We start from the raw sequence: 19,085 nt of genomic DNA, 5'->3' as shown, positions 1-19,085 counted from the left end.
TGTAGATGCCTGCATTTCACTTGTCATCTTAGGCTCCCTTTCAAGACAGTGAAGCGAAACAATAACTTCTAGAGCTCTGACCTAATTTAGTCATCTACATTAATGAGATGAATTTCATTAGTAGACTTTTGGGTGACAAATGTAGAGGTAAGAGCCTGACTTTTGATGTTGCCCAGCTTTTTTATTAAACAGGGCCTGTGATGGAAGTCCTAAACCCACACTGAAGAAAAAAGTATTTGAATAGAGTCATCACCAGTTTGGCTTCTCCTTTCATTGAGTAGAATTCAAGTTATCTTCTTGAGTATTAATTTTCATTTAGTTTTCTCAGTATAAAAGACAGCACAAGGGTCTACAAAAAACTCATTTTTTAAATTGCTGGGTTCTTCATGGTGTGCTCCAGTAGGGCCAAGGCAGGATCTGAAATGTTAGGAACTGATCTGAGACTCCATGATTACATCCAGATAATTACAATAATTTTGTTCAGACTCTTTCCCTTTAAATATCACACAAATTACTTTGAAAATATCCTGTTTCAAAGCCCAGACTTGTCATTGATCTTAACAACAACAACAAAAATAAGTGAAAAAAGCCTTTAGTGCAATTCTTCATGTAGTGAGCATTAAAAATAATTTGAAAGACTGCTTCTGCCAACGTCCTTTCTAAAGTAGTTATAGTTTTTAAAATAATTTTTTCCAAAGTATATAATTTACAAAGAGAGAAGTTTATTTTCAAAATGCATTAACTTACATTTATAACAATCTATTGGCTAGTTTATATCATAGGAAAAGTGTTTAAAAAAGGCAAGAAGAGATCTCAACTGTTTCTTTGGCGTCCCAGTTCACTATGCCCTATTTTGTGAAGTGTTGATTTAGGAAGTGTGTTCTGATTTCTTTCACATACCTTTCTTTGTGATTGAAATCTGCACTTGAAATTTATACCTCAGAATATTCTTGGAAATGCTCTTGATCCTTCTACTCTCATGGACAAAGGAGAATAATGAAACAGCTGAATTCTGCTGGAAGGGGAGCAAGGAGAGAAGACTCTATCATTTTCTATTTTATTCCTGCAGATGACCTACATTTCAACACATACCATAAACCTGTCTTGCTATTTTATCTGTCCTTTGAACAGATGAGCAATTTTATTTGACTGCAAAGGTAGTTAGGTGTAAGAAAACAGTCTTAAACATGTATTAGCAAAATATAGTGCTCTCCATTTTTACATATGTGCTTACTCTCCACAATCACCAAATAACTAGGCAAGAAATTTGGTCTGTAGAAACTAGAAAGAGTATGCTGTATGACTCAGAAAAGGAGCTGAGATTTACTAAGGGGATTAGCTTATTTCAATACCCAAACCATAAACATTCTGAAAAAAAATCTGATATCACCTTCACTGTTTTACTAATTGTTACTGTTTACTTCATCATCAAAGATTTAGGAACAGTTTAACACAATTTCAGTTTTTTTCATTAAACTTTTTCTGCATTCACACATTTGGACCATAGAAACATAACATAGGTGTCCAGTCTTTGGTCAGCTTACTTAGCCCAGCAGTCTATCTCCAACAGTAGCTAAAAGCGGATGCTTGTGGAAGAGTGGAGGAACGAGTTAAGTGTATGTATGGCTTTCCCTAAGAGTCCTTACATGTTCTATCAATTTGTATGTTAGAGTCTTTCTTAGAGTTTATTTAGTAGTCATCAATGGATTTCTCTTCCATAAGCCTGGAAGCCTTCTTATTAAACTGTTTTAGTTAGGAGTATACACTCATTCATAAATATATATATGCATGGAGAAACACAGACAGATATAAATGTATGGGAAATAGGGTAAGAGCTACTTTTCTGTTATTCTCATGTTTGACTTTGATGTGGATCTTTGAACATGATCATGATTTGTTAAGCACAACAGTTATGTATTAACAAAAGTGGAACCACTTACTAAATTAAGATTAAATTAAATAGACAAAATATTAATTCATTAGTCCATCGGTTATTTTACTGATACAAAACTTCCTTATAAGATTTCAAATGACAATTGTTCATTTCTGTATCAATTCATTTGTACCAAATACTAAACGAAATAATAATTACAGTAGTAGAGGCTGCATAGTCCTCACAGATAATCCCTGCACAATACCAGGTTAAGGAAGAAAACCCAATCTATCAGATAAAGTGTAATTTAAACCTCCTCACAAAGATATCGTTTTGTGATGTAGATACATCTCTGTATCTGCTCTGTTAAAAACAACAGCTTGGGGGATGACTTTTAAGTGTTTAAAATGCCCATGGCAGATTCATTGCTTTGAGAAAATTTTAGGTACAAAGCAGGAAAGCACCTTCTTCCCTTCAGTTTGTCCTCCAGATTCTTTAAATGAGATGTCTTTCCTGAAATCAGTACTGTGGGTTCTTTTCCAGATTCCTCAGTGAGGATTTCCAGGTAATGGTGGTAGTTTTGCTTATTCTTTAATGACAAAAGCACATCTACTTTGTCACAATTGCACTACTATTGGTCAAAGCCTCATTTTTACTTCTTTATTTGTAAATGATAGCACAGTAACAAAGTAAGTGATTTATCAGCAGCATAAGTTACAAAACCAGTTAGAGCCATTCAGCTGGTACCATGCAGATGTCACTTGACATAACCAGATTTTCAGAATAATATTATTTAGACAACTGCTTTTGCTAAAGTAACAATGGTAATGGTACAAGATTAAGATACACAGGTTTAGAATACTATGGACAAAACTTATAGGGATTTTTGCAAGACACTGCATTCATTTGCAGAATAGGGAGGTATTCAGATTGTGAGAAAAGCAGGACCAATAACACTGAAAAAAAAAATCTGTCTTCCATGAAATGTGCTGGCACCTGCTATGATAAGCATGTTTTCTTTACCAAGCAATTTTAGAAGGGGAAATGGAAGAAATTGCTCGGCCAGTTTTTGTGGAAATTAGAAGCAGTAGGATGGTTTAGACAACTTGCATATTATTACAGCTTTTTTCCCCCCCATTTCCAATTTTGCCACACCCTTTGGGAAAACAAGGGCTGCTGCATACATCTGCAATGTCATTAAGGATTTCCTTGCAATTAAAAAATACATATGAAAAAGCTCTGACAGTGCTTCTTCCTGCACTCAGGAAGATGTGGTGAAACTATCGCTCTGCACACCCTACATCTATCAGCCAAAAGGCCTTCCCAGAAGTGCAAGCCAGGCTGGCACACACACAAAAAAATAATCCATAAAACACATTAACCCTGTGCATTCTACAGATTTTTATATATGAATGAACTAATGAAATATTTTGCTTATTTTAACACTACCATAACCTACAAAAAGTGGTTCTCAATCATTTCAACACTGAACAACAGCTATTCTTAGCTAGTATTACAAAATGATCTTCCTCTCTGTCTCTTTTAATCACCAAACATGAAACATACAATATAAAAAAGAGGAATTCCCTATGTAATACCTAAATATTGATTTAGTCTGTGATAAAGCCCCTGGAAGAACTTTACAATTCACTGTATAAGTTATCTGGCAGGTAAAAATGGTCTTCTGTCAAAAGGAAGAGTGCCATGAATTTGGTTTTAGACATAGTCTGCGTGACTTTTCCAACTGGTAAACTGCTGCTTTCTCTTTCTGTCCTTTCAAAGATTTAGGCATGCTCTGAGATGCATGTAGATAAGGCAGAGGAATTCTGACTTCTGAGCAAAGAGGAGGAAAAGGTTGTTAACATGGAGCCCAGGCACTTGGCAATGCCAGTAGTTAGACATCGCAAAGCTGCCTTCAAATTGCTTAACTATCTTTTAAATTTCCATCCCAGACTCATGCCTAGGGAGAAAGGGAGTTGCCATCTCACATCAAATCAGTAGGTTTGAAGTTTGGGTTTTTTTAAGATTTCTTTTCAGGAGGACAAGAATTTTAAGGGGAAAGTTACAGAAAGCTGTGGGATCTAGTGAGGAAATAGCTTGCCTGTTAAAAATAAACAAATAAACAAACAAAAACCAAACAAACAAAAAACCCAAAACAAAAACAAATGACACCCATGCTTCTTATTTCTTTATTTTCTCTCTGTTGCAGCTGTGAATCCTACTGGGATTCACATAACTGTATCTAGCCTGGTTCTGAGTTATAAATAACTCTTGATAAGGATGTACTCATAGGCAATATATTCCCTTGGTTATTTATTGTTACTGAAGTTGAAAAGTACCCCTCTTCATAGAAATAGTAAAAGTTCCAAGCATCTTCTTATTTTATAATGTTGGACTGTAGTGGAAATGAAGGTAGAAGTGATTCTTCTGTTAGCCACACCTAAGAGGAAGACGTCACCCTATGCATGTGCACCAGTCCCCTACCATTTGCTAGGCTGCGATTGCCTTCCCTAAATCTTTTTGAGTTACTTATCAAGGCTGCTACCTACATACATAGGTAATCTAGATGGTGCCTGAGAAAGAAAAATGTGCTGGTAGCACAGAAATGCAACAGTCCCACCAAATACAGGTCACTGTTTCCATCTGTTAAGCCATGCTGGCTGTCAGCAGGCCATCATCCACTGCTGACACTTCACTGCTATGGTTTTAGTCTCCTTTAGACACAAGCTACATCAAACACAATTTACTTTGCAAAACTCAGATTGAATGAATAGGACCATGCCAGTTAATTAAGAAGGGGTAGATTTGAGCAAAGTTCCCCATTTATCCACACCTTCCTGTTAGCGCACACCTTGCTACAGTTTTGTTTGCCAATTAGTTCTCTCTGACACAAAGCTTAGGCCTGGCTGTCTCTAGTACAAGCCCTGTGCTCTGACAGGAGTAAGGATGAAGCTATACAATTTGTTTTGGCAAGCAAGTTTAGCCCTGTATATGCAAATCATGCTGCAACACTTGTCCTCTGGCCAGAGACTGAGCTTGGTATGTTTAACTTGGAGAACTGTAGCTATCTATTTTTTTTTTATTAATAATTTTTATTATTATTATTATTATTTGGAAACTCAAAACTTAGAACACTGCTTGCTGGAAGGTCTTTAAGTCTTTTAGACACAACAGTAACAACAGACACATCTGATATTCCTAAAGACATTACTTTGCCAGTCCTAAATGGAAGGTTTGCAGTAAAAAATGATTTATAATTTTGGAATAGAGCCTATGAAAAAGATGTATTCTGTAAGGTATACCTCCCTTTTTGGGAGGAGTCACAGAATGGTATTTGCCCAAAAAGTTGTCTGCTGAGTCATCACTCATTCCTCTCTCCGTTGTGTGTCTATGTAATACCTAAACAGGGCTAGGCTGAAGTACACTATTTTTACATGGCAGGCATCCTACAAACCTTAATAAGAATGTGGCAGGAGATTAGCTATACATTTTGTACTTGAAAAATGGAAATTCAATAAAAATTGGCAAGAAAATGCATTTTAGTAGCAGGCAAGGATGGGCTCTTTAGAAAAGTACAAGCTAAAGTTAAATATGTAGAACTATCCTGTTCAGAAAGAGGTGGGAATCAGCGAGTAAATAATGTGTTACTACAATTGGATACTACACGCACTTGACTTTGGAAACACTAATTTATCCCTAAATGATGGTCTTTCTGAACTACTTATGGACAGTTTTGTGTCAGTGGTACACAATTTTAAAAGTCAACATCCTTCACTGGAATCTATCAGTTCACTGGGAGAAGAAAAATTCTCTGAATGAGTAATGAGCCTAGTCCTCAGTGAGCTTGTTGGAAATGGCCTCCAAAATTTCCTATCAGCCTGATCTGCAAGAGACAGTGAACTATGACCATTAATCACTAATGTGTCTCTATTTGTTTTTATTAATAAATTAAAAAAATGACTTAATGTAATGAGAAGTTCTAAATCATTTCTTGCTTTCCCTCATAAACCATGTCAAGTCAGTCAATCTGCTAATGGGAGTCATCAGAATGATTTTCTATCAGTTGAGGATGTGGCCATTTGTGTATTTTCAATTTTATTTATTTATTTATTTGTTTGTTTGTTTGTTTATTTATTTATTTATTTTTGAGTGAGAGAATAGTGAGAAAAAGCAGAACATATAGAAGAAGTATAGAAGTTATGTCAAATAGGTAGTTATGAAATTAATTACCATCATCACCAAATTTATTTTAATTTAAACTCATAATGTATTCCTTCAACTCTGATAAATTAAAGGAACAGTATGGCTGTTAGCTGGTGGGTCAGGTAAATTGCATCCTTTGACTGAAAGACACTGGTGGTGAACCAGATACTTGCATGTTTGGGGTTTTTTTGCATTTCCATTTTCTGACACCACTGAAAGATCTGCTTCAGGAATGGATGTCTGTGCTATAACTGCGGAATTTTACTGTGGGGAAGGAAGGGAATGAGGGAGATGTTTCAAATTTTAACGAAGCCTGCTATTGTTTCAGTCTATCTATATTTCTGTCCCTTCTTCACATAAATATGGGCTTTACACTGTGGTCTGAAAACAGAATTGTCTCCTCATGATGACTGTAGAACAGTTCACATGATCTGTGGAATATACTTGAGACAGAGAAAATTTTGAGTTCCTCTGAAGTCCTAAATTTCTTCAGAAAAATGCAGAGGTGATTCATGGGAGATACTTGTAAGTCACTTCCACTGTATGCTTGTGCAGTTCGATTCCTGATATGTGGTACTGTGTAATATATTCCTTATTCATCTGATACAATACTTGTACAATTGCTATAGAGAAAATCAGACAGAATGATTAGCAGTGAGTCATATTTGCTTTAATTTGGAGAATGTTTTTGTTTTTTTTTCCCCAGCTCTGAAACAGTAAGTAATTAGCATAGCTAATGTTAAGAAATCATCATCCATTGAATGTGCTGATTGTTGCAGATCAGTCTATAATATAGCTGGCCTACTTTATTCTTAAGCTGGGCTCAGTACCACTGTTGGAATTTCTCGGAGTTATGCATTTTACTGTGGAGGCTCTATGTGGTCATGCCAACAAACAAAGACTTGGCAAGACTGTCTTAAAGGAAGACTCTGGCTTAAGGTAACAGAACTGGCTTGCTATATCTCCTGGTTTATTCTCTGAGTTCAAAGGTTATTAATATTGGAAATTATCACTTGAATTTCAGCAGGCTCTGTCGGCTTCATCCTTTTTGGTGTTTCTCAAACATAGTGGCTAAAGAAGGCAGTGCTGTAAGACTGGTTAAGTATATTTTGGATTTATAGGCAAAGTTATTTTAGATAAATGTAAAATGCTGGCAAAGCAATGTCATCCAGCACCTGGATCATGAAAAAAGGGCCTTTCAAAATGAAATGATGCTTTGAGTCTTGAGTGTTGCTGTTATATATATCAAAGCAGTAATTCCATTTCAACTCAAAGCATACATAGAATTTTGTTTTAGCCTGATTTCCATTATGTATTGCTCAGGAAGCTGGACTTCATCTGGGAGATGTGCAGCGCAAAGCGTTCTTCTTGATTGTAAAACTTGAACATACAGTACAATATACTTCAACATGACTACTGTAATTATTTTTCACTTTTGGAAACCTTGAGGCTGAGATGTACAAAATTTGGGAAGGTATACTTGTGTTTATTAACACTGAAACTTGTGGTTGTTAGTAGTTCATACTTGGTGTTTTCTGATCTGCTACTTTGCTTCATCAGCTGCATTTCATCAGATATAACCAATGTTTGGATAGTAAATTCATGTTACTATCTAGTCTGTGAAGAGATAATCATCAGCAAAAAGAAGGACTTGAAACATGGCTTAAGAGACATTTATTATATTGCTTTGTGTCAGTGCTTGCTTTTTTTTAGTACTAAAAGACAGTCTTAAGTTTAATGATAGACAGTATGAGTAAAGGAGCTTCTTGTATAACCATGCCTTATATATTTTGTTGTAAAAACTCTCCAAATATAAAATAAACATGGAGTTACATATGTGTGTGTGTGTGTGTGTGTATGTATACACATATATATGTATCTATAAAGACTTTGTGCCTGAAATTGAACTACAGCATCTTACAAAGAATTCACATAACAAAGTGATTGTTCCTTAACACTGTATTTATTAATGAAGAGACAGTTTTAGCCTTCAGAGAAACAAACTGTAGTCACTGTAAATAAAAATAAAATAAAATAAAATAAAATAGAATAAAATAAAATAAAAGCAGAGGCAGACTCTTTTCTTCATTCAGTTTATTGTTGGCTGTACTGAAGGAGAATGCAAATGTGCAGAGATAAGAGACTTGCAACAAGGTCTCATGTGGGAAGGTTTTCCCCACAGATGTTTTGCCTCTGCCCACATATTCTAACAGAGCAAATACCTAATGTTTATCAGTATACAGTGCCTTCTCCACTTCTGTAGAATTTTCCTGCGATGAAATGCAGCATTTCTTTGTGTTTGCCTCTGTAAATACCTGAAACCCTCTACCTGAGAGACAGTGCCAAGGCTCTGCAATATATGCATCTGTGGAAAATCCAAAAGAGACTGGTATATTGTCACAGATAGTAATTCCTTGGCTTTCTGTTTCAAGGTGTGTGCATGCACTTCATTTTGTGAAACCCAGCCCTATCGCACTTGAAAAGTACAGTAAGCACAGAAGTATAACAACTTCCCAGTACTTTTAATTGATCTGGTATTTCTACAAGGTGCCACCCTTTTCCACACCTCCTGCCTCCTCCTTAAGTGACAGCCTCTGAAGCAGAAGTCTCTTGACTTTTCAGGCAGCTGGATGGAGAGCAACAGTTCAGCTCTCAGTCTGCTTTGATTGTAACTCACTTCCAGGTATCTTCAGGTTGACTTACCATACTGAACCACACTAGGACATCGACTTCTACCATATATAGGTAAGAACATTACGTTTTTTTGCTTGTATATACCAAGTAATAAAGTCCTCCATTTTCAAATGCCCTGTGATTTTGGGGTGTCCAACTTTAAGGAGTCTGATTTTCAGGAAGTGAATCTGCTATGAAAACTTACGTGTCTCACGTAATTCCCTTCACTTTTCTGAAATCAAAATCCCTTCACTTTTCTGAAATCTTCTCTTGCCCATACTATCTTAATTACGAGATTAATTACATTTTATTAGTAGTTGTAGTTCTTTTACGATGAACTCACAGTTCCGACTCCTTTTCATGAATGGCTGTTTTAATGTCATTTTGTCACTTTTGCTCTATGGCTTGGTTTATTGTTTCTTTACTATTTCTTTGGAATTTTTGTCTAAAATGAAGTACTCGAATTTGCTTTAGTTATAAGATTTTTTAAAAGAAAATAGTGATAGTAGTTGTGGGTTTTGTTGTTGTTTTTTAAAGAACAAACCACTTGTGAAATATTCAGAATTAATTTATGTCTTTGCACAAGGTGTAGCCAAATGCTTGCTCTGCTGTGATACAGTGATTTACCCACAGGATGATGTGAATTCATGTATAAACAGGAAAAGTTCTTTATTAGAAATGTTGCAAAATGAAAGGAAATAGATTAATAAAAAAATTTAAAATTAATACCTTCTCTACCCCATTAAAACAACAACACATATTTAAAACTGATCATATATTTCTAATTACAAAGCACAAACAAATTCAGGTTCTGACTTAGCAGCTGATTTTTGGCATACATTAGGGACAGTTCCAAAGCATAATTTCTTTCAAAACAGAATCTCCTCCACCCACGTCCAGAAAAACCAGTTTTGAGAGCTCTTTCTGCTACAAATAGATGAATGACTTCTGTCTTACATTTGTGTGTTCTCTCATCCAACCTTGCTTGTTCTAACCTTGCCTAATTTAACTTTACGTATGTGCACGTTATTTCTGTTCTTTGCAAGGGTTGTTGTGAATTTTCTGAACTAAACTGTGTAGTAAAACAGTCATTCATACACACTGTATTCTTTCCAGAAGTTTAAAAATGTGTTATACTGCTTTTTATCTGATATGAGTCTCATGAAAAAAATATTCTAGGAATGTGTTTTTGTTGTTTCTTCAGTGTCTATAAAATAAGTGTAGTTGTCTTTACATGTGGTTTTCAGCAAAAGTACAGAAAGGTTAATGAATTGCCAGATAAACATTTTACTTACACTTTTGATATTCACATGTTCAGGGTTAAGATATGACTACTCACTTGGTACTGCACTGAGTGTCTCAGTTTCAGCTGGGACAGAATTTTTTCTTTAGAGCATCTGGTGTGGTGCTATGTATGGTTCAAGGAGAAAAGCAATGTTGTTAACACACTGATGTTTATAGTTGCAGCTAAGCGGTGTTCTACAGAGCCAACAATGTTCTCAGCAAAAGGCCCAAGAATCTGGGAGGGAACAGAATTAGTACAGCTGACTTAAGCTGGCTGAAGGGATATTCTAAACCACATGACATCAAGTGGCAGGAGTTTTGAAGGAGGTGTGAGTTCATCAGGCTCTCTTTTGCTGCTTAGATGACTAGCTGGGTGTTGGTTGGGGGATGGTGTGCAGTTGCGTGAGCTCATTTGTCGTATACATTTATATATATATATATGTATGTATTTAATGATTACTATCAACTTCCTATTATCTTTGTCAATAGTTTTATCTCAACTCACCAGTTCTACTTGGTTTTCTTTGTCTCCCCAATTCCACTGGGAAACAGGGGATTCGGTGTGGGGTGAGTGAATGTGTGGTGCTGTAGGGTTAAACCACAACACTGAGTTAGCAACAGAATTATTCTTTCTATTTCATGTCGTGAACTACAATCTTGAACTGTGGTAGTAGGTGCTGGTGGTAATTTTGGAGGGAGGACAGCAGAGCATCCATTATATGTACAGATCTGCACCTGAAAGAGTGGACCTTTAAGTCATATGCTTAATAAGGCAAGATTGGCCATGTGAACTTTGGCTGTCTCTTGCTGTGATGGGGACTTGAAAAGCAGCTTTCATCCGTGACCAGGAAGTGTACCCATGTTTAAGTATACAAATCCTTATTTGTGTATAGTCAAGTCTGACAGAAGAGTCACAGCATTTGATAGGATCATGACAGACCTTCACTTGAGGGGAGAAATGATGGATGTAGAAACAGCAAGATTGGTGCTGACTTCCACACCATCCAGAATGCATCTCACATGTATGGTTATCCATCTAGAACTGTAATAATGTGTATCTCATTACATTATTTCAAAGCTGTGAGATCTTTATCTTTTATCAAGACAAGGTGACTTCAATCAGTGGCTGCTCACACATCTAGGTCTTACTATATTCAAGAGAAATAAACGTCTTTCTGTATTCAAGACAAAATAAAAATGTTTGCTGATGTGGTACTGTGATTAAATAGGATCAGATGAGATTCTGTTTAATACAGCATATTTTTGATGCTCCTTTTATAAAAATGGAGAATAAGTTGTGGGTTAGGGCTCTAACTTCAACAGTCCCTATGCAGAAAAAGTATTAAAAAGATTAAACCAAAGTAAACCTGCATTTTACTCAATCACCTGTGTAGTTACTCTATTCAGAATTTCTCAGTGGTTTAAGTGAAAGGGAGTAAATAGTTTACAACACTAAGTATGTGGAACATCAGTTTCCTAACCATTTGTTAAATTTCTATTTGAATGATTCTAAAATTTTGAGCTCTAAATACTTAAAAAATAACAAATTTTCATCTTACTTTAGAACAACATAGTACTTCAGGATAGGAATTTGGTGGAAAGTTTTTTATCTGGGGTAAAGAAAGACGTGTCTGTTTACTTTCGTAAGGTAGGGATATGGTGTTTTTGGAAAGTTGAAACTGTAAGGATACAGTAAATATATGTTTGAAAACATTAATCAATTTTGTGACTTTTCAGAAAAGAGGATGTACCTGCCACTACATTTTTAGATCTACTGCAGTGAAAAACTTACGCACTGTGACACAATGCAGTATATTTAAGCTGGGGAAAGACAATGTTTAATAAAAGTGAAATCTGTGTGGTATAAATATTTATAAATAAGATCTTAATCACTCACATAGCTTGAAGCTATAGAACAGAAACATATTTGGCTATAACCCATTCAGTCTAATGTGGAAAAAAATAATTCCTATGCAAAATGCTTGTATTATTCTTGTTTGTTTCTTTCTTTTCAAAATGCATAAATGTGAAATCCAATTATATAAAAGCCCAGATCAAATTAAGGAAGGCAAGAAGACTCTGAAGTATAGGACTATTCAGAATAGCTGAAAACTAGAAGGTCTAGCTTTAAACATTTATAGCAGCCTGAGGTCCTTTGCTGATCAAGATGTGGAAATGAGATGTAGAATTATGAACATGGTTATATGTGGACTTCTGCTGCTTTCTGAATAACTTATTACAGGAGCAACAGGAAAGTAAAGGACAGACTCTTTAGCAGAGTCTGTGGGGACAGAACAAGGGGAAATGGTTTCTAGCTTGAAGAGGGTAGAATTGGGTTAGATATAAGGAAAAAATCTTTTACAGTGATGGTGGTGAGGCACTGGAACAGGTTGCTGAGGCAGGTGGTTCATGCCCCATCCCTGGAAACCTTCAAGGTCAGGCTGGACAATCTGATGTAGCTATACCTATTCATTGCAGGGGAGTTGGACTAGATGGACTTTAAAGGTCATCTTCCAACTCCAAGGATTCTAGGATTCTACGGTGGTTCTACTACCAGCTTGAAGAGGCATTTGACTACCCCTGAAGTTATGTTTGGAGATATTTTTTTGGGTTGAACTGTATTTAAATTTTCCAAAAATGAGGGGAATTCTGAATACAGGACTGCTATGCCCTAAAACCTTTTGGGAGCAGCTCATTGGACTGGCTCGGGCAGTTTTCATCTTCTTTTAAAGTTTCCTGACGCTGTTTTTAAATTCAAATTGCTCTGAAGCAGCATTCCTGTTTGTTTTTATTTTGCATTCCAGGAGAGCTGTTTTGCTTCAGTGGCTGAGCTCTTAAGAAACCCTGAACATAATTTACTACCTTACTATAGAAGACTAGAACTTGTCTTTCTCACAATTTGATTTTAGAAGTTAATTTTTTATTATTCTTTTTTAATCTTTTCATAGTTATGGGATGATGATAAACTGTTCACTGACCTGTGTGAATAATGTGTTGGTTTCAGATCTTTATAAGTCGAAGTTTTCAAATTTATACGATTTTCACAGTTTTCTGTCCATTCCTCTTTTCACATACGCAGATGCACCTTTTATGTAATAGTGAAGATCAAGAAAATAATGCTTTGAATTTTATCTTGCCTCTTTATGCAAGATTTTCATTTTTAAGATCTTGAAATATAATTCTTCCTCTGATGACTCTTGATTATCTGTGCTAGAGATCAAATTAGAAGGGTTTTTAATTTGCATTTTAAATTGTAATGGATTAATCTTTGATATATAACTTGAAAGTACAAAAGCAAGACATAAACCTTGAGGACAACACGACATTGTGCTGTAAATTTCTAAATGACTGACACATTTTCAGTGCTGGCTGTAAAAGGTAGTGAGCTGTTTCTTACACTCACTGATGCACTGACCCACTGGGGCTTGCAGACTAGATAGTAGTTTGTTTAGGATGCAGTGCACATGTGCAACAGACTTTTTTCTTTTTTCTTTTGCTCTCAGAGCAATACAAACTGAATATAGGATTAAATGACACACAGTTTCAATTAAAAGATGAAGGATGAAAGAAGCACTCTTGCTGTGGACTCAGTTCTCTGCTGGACTTTGTTTTGTCACGCAAAGGAATAGCAACCTGTTTTTCTGTTGCTTTCAATGTCAGTATTCTCAATGTGTTTTTACTCTGTAGACTTTAAACTCAAGTCTGAAAACATATGGTTTTGTTGGTTTTTGTTTTGGTTTGGGTTTCGGTTTGGGTTTTTTGTTGGTTTTTTTTTTGCTTTAAAGATAATTTATTTTTCTGAACTAATATCTGTGGCATTCTTTTCTATTTTTAACAAAGGTGTATGGAGTAAACTTCCTTGTTAGTTCTATGAAAAATTTCAGTTCCCCATCATGAATCTATGGACAAATAGGCAACGGTATACCATGAAGTCTACATAGCAATTTCCTGCTGTTTTTATGAGAAATCTTTCAAGTGCAAAGTATGAAGTTTTAACAAGAAATTCTAAGCCACATTTGATCTAATCTTGACAAAAGAAGGCTCTTCGATGTTTTATGATGCTCTTCCCTTAGAAAATACGTTTTAAAATCTTTTGTACAATATAAATGGAATTTCCTTCTATGGAAACTATTTTTTTTTTTTTTCTCCAGATGAAGAAGTGCCAGCACTCATTGCATGTGAAACACACTGAAATGTCAGGCTTCTTATTATCCAGGGACTGACTGAAATAAAGAGCGGTATCAGATGTCCAGCTGTTGCTAAGTTGAAAATATAGCTGAAAATATAAATAAATTAGAACTCTTTTATCATATTTTTTTGTTTTGTTTTGTTTTGTTTTTCTTCTCATATGACTGTGACAGTTCAGGGAAACATATAGCAAGAATATTCATTATTTAAAATGGATCGCCTGAACAGTTTCCAGGACATTCAGTACGTATATGCTTAAAACCTTGTATCAGTAATTTTGGAAAGTATTTTGTAACCTACTGCAAAATAAATAAGGCTCTCTATAGCCCTGAGCATATTTTTATTGGGTGGGAACCAGATCCAGCAGTCACGCGTTTTCTACACGCACTTTGCCAACACATGCTTGGTACTAACAACTAAAAAAAAGAAGCATGGCTCAGAGCCTTCCAGTCTACTTGTTGGAATTTTAAACTATTATAAACATCTGGAATTTCACATCTCGGTAAGACAGATGAGGACTTTTGTACTTCAGTACTGTTTTTAAATTTATATATATTTACTTTATAATAAGATCTTTAAATGCTTTCCTTTTTTGAACATCATAAGCTCGTTTAACAAGTAGAAACAAAGGGAAAATGTGCTCTAAGTGCAATTCACTGTGGCATCCACTAGCTTATTTTGTTTCCATACCTTCATTTCAGTATTATTGTTAGTACCTTTGCTAAGATTTTGCTGAAATTCAACATCATCACTTTCCATCAGTAAAGAAACAGCAACATGCTCTGGTCTGTCAATCTGCTGTTTGCATCTGTAAGACACAACAGTGTCACTCAGAGAGCCAGGAATGTTTGTGACTTTTTAATGAACATCTCTGTCACAAAAACTTTCTTGTCCTGCTCTAAATCTTATCAACCTGACCAGTGGAACAGGTTTGGAAAATTCCAGGTTAACATCATTTTCTTTCAAAGTCCTGCTTTCAAACAGAAAACCATTTGCTAAAGAGTATCATGTTCGCATGCTTATGTTCTTATTAATATTTTTTTTTTCCTTAAGGGATTTATTTTTTTTTTTTTTTGCTATTAAAATGTCATTATGTTCTATTTGATGTTTTCTGTATAAAAATCATAAAGTTTCAAAGCACATAGTGAAATTTTTGCATGACTCAACTCTCAAATATATGTTTTTAAATCAGAATATTTGCAGGCTTGTTTTTTAACCTTGTTTTGGATAGGGAAAGAAGTCAGTGATCCGTGATTTCGCAGGGCAGAAGAACCACCTTTTCCTCCTCCTCCCCCTCAGTCCCTAGAGCCCTGCTGTTAGCTGCAGGACACTGAAGCTGTGAGACCTGTCAGCAGGGCTGGGTGAGCCCACATGTGCTTCAGGCAGCGCTCTGAGCCACAGGCCGATATCATCTTCCCACCTGAGTCTTCTCCTCTGAAGGCTCTCATCACCAAATATGTTCTCGGGGAAGAAGCTCCAGACAAGAAGAGAAAGATGAGCACAGATGCAGGGCAGGATTATATATTGCCTTAATGAGGGATGGAAAAGTGAAACCAGTCTGAACCTCAGTTCAAAGAAGGCTGCTGTTATCTCTAAGCCATTCTATCTTACTAAACTTGTCCAAGGAGCTGATCAAAGTGGCAAATATATTTACTCTAGCTTCGAGGCGTATTTCTAATCTTACTGCCATCTTTTCTGTTTTGTGTTTTTAGATTCCCAAAGAAGGACTCTCCACTGAAGAAAATGTCAGCCTTCAGCATACGAAAGCAGTCTCCTAATCAAAGTGGTAATGCTGAGTATTCTTCATTTCCTCCATGAGCCTCTCTCCCTGTTTGCAAGCACTACTGTGCCCACTGAACAGCTCCCTTCTGTCATGGTTTTGTTATTTTTGTTATTGGTATTCCACATCATGACATCATGTGGAGCACAGAGAAGAAAAACTACATATTCCAGACAACCTCATGGTCAGAGAGGAAAATACGTCACAGAAGTGATGCGCTCTCTCTCTCTCTCTCTCTCTCACTGCCTGACAGTGGGTGTGGGTGCGCTTCCAAGCCATGCACCTTCAATTTCAAAGTAGGCTTCTCAGTTTTGGGAAAACTCTCTCCCTCTCATTTTACTTATTAGCCTCAATTTCAATTAGATTGCATTATATTGTTGATTGCATTATAGATTGCATTATATTGTGAAATCTTTCATATCATAATTAGTAAAATAAGTTTTCCTCCTTAGATTGTTGCCACTACTCTGTTTGTTTCCCTGAGCCCAGCTCCCATCTCCCTACCCCTCTTCCCTTCCCATTTTTGGGGCTGGAGGGCCCACAGGCCTACTGCCCCCCTGTCACAGACATAGATTGATTTAGATAACTCCATGACACATTCCAAGGCACAACAAAACACTCTTTGGTAGCAACACTGGCAGTGTCCACCCTTTGACAGTAATACAGAGTTGGACCCACCACAGCTTCAAAGTCAGGTGTGTTTATTGAAACAGGGTTCCCAGGGCAGTGGTAGAGACACTGTCTGAGGAGATTTTCAAGCAAAGGTTAGATGTCACACTGAGTGACATGGTCTATAGGTACTGTGGTGATGGGTTGATGGTTAGACTAAATGGTCTTGGTGATCTTTCCAACCTCAATGATTCTGTCATTCTGTGTCACGTGAAAGCTTTTTCTGTCAGAGGTTTAAGCAGAAACACTGTGCTGGGTAGCAGATCCAGGCAGTGTGGTACAAGATGGCAGTTCCCTATGGTGTCCTGGTTGCTGTGTAAATTCAGTGGGAACATGGCAGCTGGGCCATTCAATGCCCTTTTACTTCAATGGGGAAATGAGAAACTGTGGAAAATTAGAATGGAAGGGAGGAGTGAGAAAAGTTGTTTTATTGTTGTCAGATGGGATGTAATGTTTTTGCAGACTTAATATTTTGAGGTGCCTGAGGGCCTGGTTTTGATGAGTCACTAGAGGACTTAGCACATCAAGATGGCCTTAGCCATGCTTTCAGTACTGACCAAGGCTGGAGGCAACTCTGACAAAAGTATGGGCATTGTGCAGCTTCCCTGGTGGATTGACTACAAAACAACTTTATTATTTGTGCATTTTCCTATTTACAGCTTTCAGGAACTTGTGCTAATATTGCCATTTTCTGTAGGCAGTGCTCAGATCAAGGAAGTCCTGCTGTAGAGAGTCAGAGGACAGGAAGGGAACAAGCATTCTGTTCTCTGAGGAGGGCTTCCTTGGAGCAGCAAAACTGGAAATGGCTTCTGGAAACATGCTGGAGGCATGCACCTTGAAACAGGCTGTATGACCCATGCTCTTGAGCTTCCTGAAAATCATCATTTTGTGTTATTCTGAATGTTCATCAATTCTGGCTGAATTCACTTGGGTTTGGGAAAGTAATTCCTCTGCTCCCATGTTCAAGCCCTGCTGAAAAAATTAAGGCTGAAATAGTGAAGAAATAGTATATGAATAAGTGACTAGAGGCACCTGTATTCAAACCTGTACAGTGATGATGACATGAACTACTGCCAAAATAAGAAGGGAATAATCTCTGTCTGCCTGTGCTTACGACCTACATGGTTGCATCAAATATGTATTCAATTTTTAATTGAAAACTGGGGGGTAATTGATTAGATCAGAAATGAAAGCTGTTCAGCAAGGTGTAGGCCTCATGCACCAGCAAATAACTTGTAGTATTTCCTGAAAAGAAAGTACAGTATATATCCTTTGGGTGCTGCCTTTATAGGAGATCTCCTGAAGCCTTATGCGTACTGAACAATTACAAAAAGCCATGTTTTCTCTGAAATCCAAATGATTTTTGGGCAGATGATAAGAGCTTTCATAAAATGCTATTAGAATGGAAAAAGATTCCATTTAACAAATTAACTGGATTTATACTGAGTACTTCTTGAACATGTTATGTTCCTGTCTTTTTATCAAGATTTAGAGGAGGTTATCACTGAAAGCACAGCTCAGATTCAGATTTATTGTGCAGTAGAAAGCTTCTCTGGCAAAAAACTCTAAGTATGAAAGGAATGCTGGAGTTACCTCCACTCCTTGCCAAAGACAAATTTTATCTCTGGAATGCATATACTTAAACTCATATTTTTCCTACTTTCATGAAGTAAAATGCTCCATATTTTTCCAGTGCAAACAATTAATCCAAATTGAAAATATCTACATATTTATGAGAATAGGAGGCCACAGTTCTTGCTGTTGCATTCAAGTCCTTGATTTTTGATTGTTGCCTGTTTTATTTCTGTATATTTTCATCCAAGTCCCTAGCACATTCTAGCTATTGCTAATAGCATCAGTATGCTCAAAACAATAAATATTTTGAGCAAATGCCCTTAATACAGTTTTGCTTGCCAATTACAAACAATTGTTCTTGGCAGTGATTATGAGGCACTGTTTAAACTGATGAAGTTCCTTCCTCTCGTCTGTTTGCAAGAAGTGAAATTTTAATAGATATTTCAATGAACCATAGGAGTTATGCAGGGAAGGCTGTGATATTTTCATTTTTTGAAGTCTATAGCACAGGTTTCAATAAATATTTTTAAGAGAGAAAATAGTTTAAGTGTTAAGAGAACAGGCTGATACAGAAATTACACAATGAGGATAGATGATGTTTTGTTCTTAATTTGTGGTTATCAACAAGTTTTCAAACACCTATCTTTGACATGTGTGTTCATTTTGTGATAGTCACAAAGAGATGCATCTTTGTTGCTCTAAAAATAAAATCAAACTTTGGGATCAAGGCCAAGAGACAGCAACATGCACCTATATGCATGACCCGAGGAAATGGCCACAAGTTGTATCAGATGAGGTTTAGACTGGACATAAGAAGGAATTTTTTTTCTCAGAGAGTGG

At 36.4% G+C, this 19,085-nt stretch overlaps 1 protein-coding gene across 7 annotated transcripts in view; it reads left to right on the top strand.

The window, feature by feature from the left end:
• Positions 1-8,652: 8,652 nt before the first annotated feature.
• The window catches only part of SCEL (sciellin), a 47,638-nt gene continuing 37,205 nt past the window's right edge, over positions 8,653-19,085 (top strand). For 4 of the 7 annotated variants that reach the window (XM_015851600.3, XM_015851603.3, XM_015851601.3 and 1 more), the window contains exons 1-2: positions 8,698-8,821; positions 15,934-16,007. In XM_015851600.3, the coding sequence (XP_015707086.2) occupies positions 15,965-16,007 (43 nt within the window). In that variant the 5' untranslated portion in view covers positions 8,698-8,821; positions 15,934-15,964. Of the gene's footprint in view, positions 8,822-15,933; positions 16,008-19,085 lie in introns of all 7 variants that reach the window. The other 3 variants (XM_015851599.3, XM_085553395.1, XM_085553408.1) reach the window with 3 other exon arrangements.

This window comes from Coturnix japonica, chromosome 1 (genome assembly GCF_054131305.1).
Source record: "Coturnix japonica strain WE chromosome 1, WE-NBRP24, whole genome shotgun sequence".
Classification (NCBI taxonomy): domain Eukaryota; kingdom Metazoa; phylum Chordata; class Aves; order Galliformes; family Phasianidae; genus Coturnix; species Coturnix japonica.
Note: the sequence above shows the minus strand (reverse complement) of the source record. Positions and strands in the feature narration are given on the sequence as shown.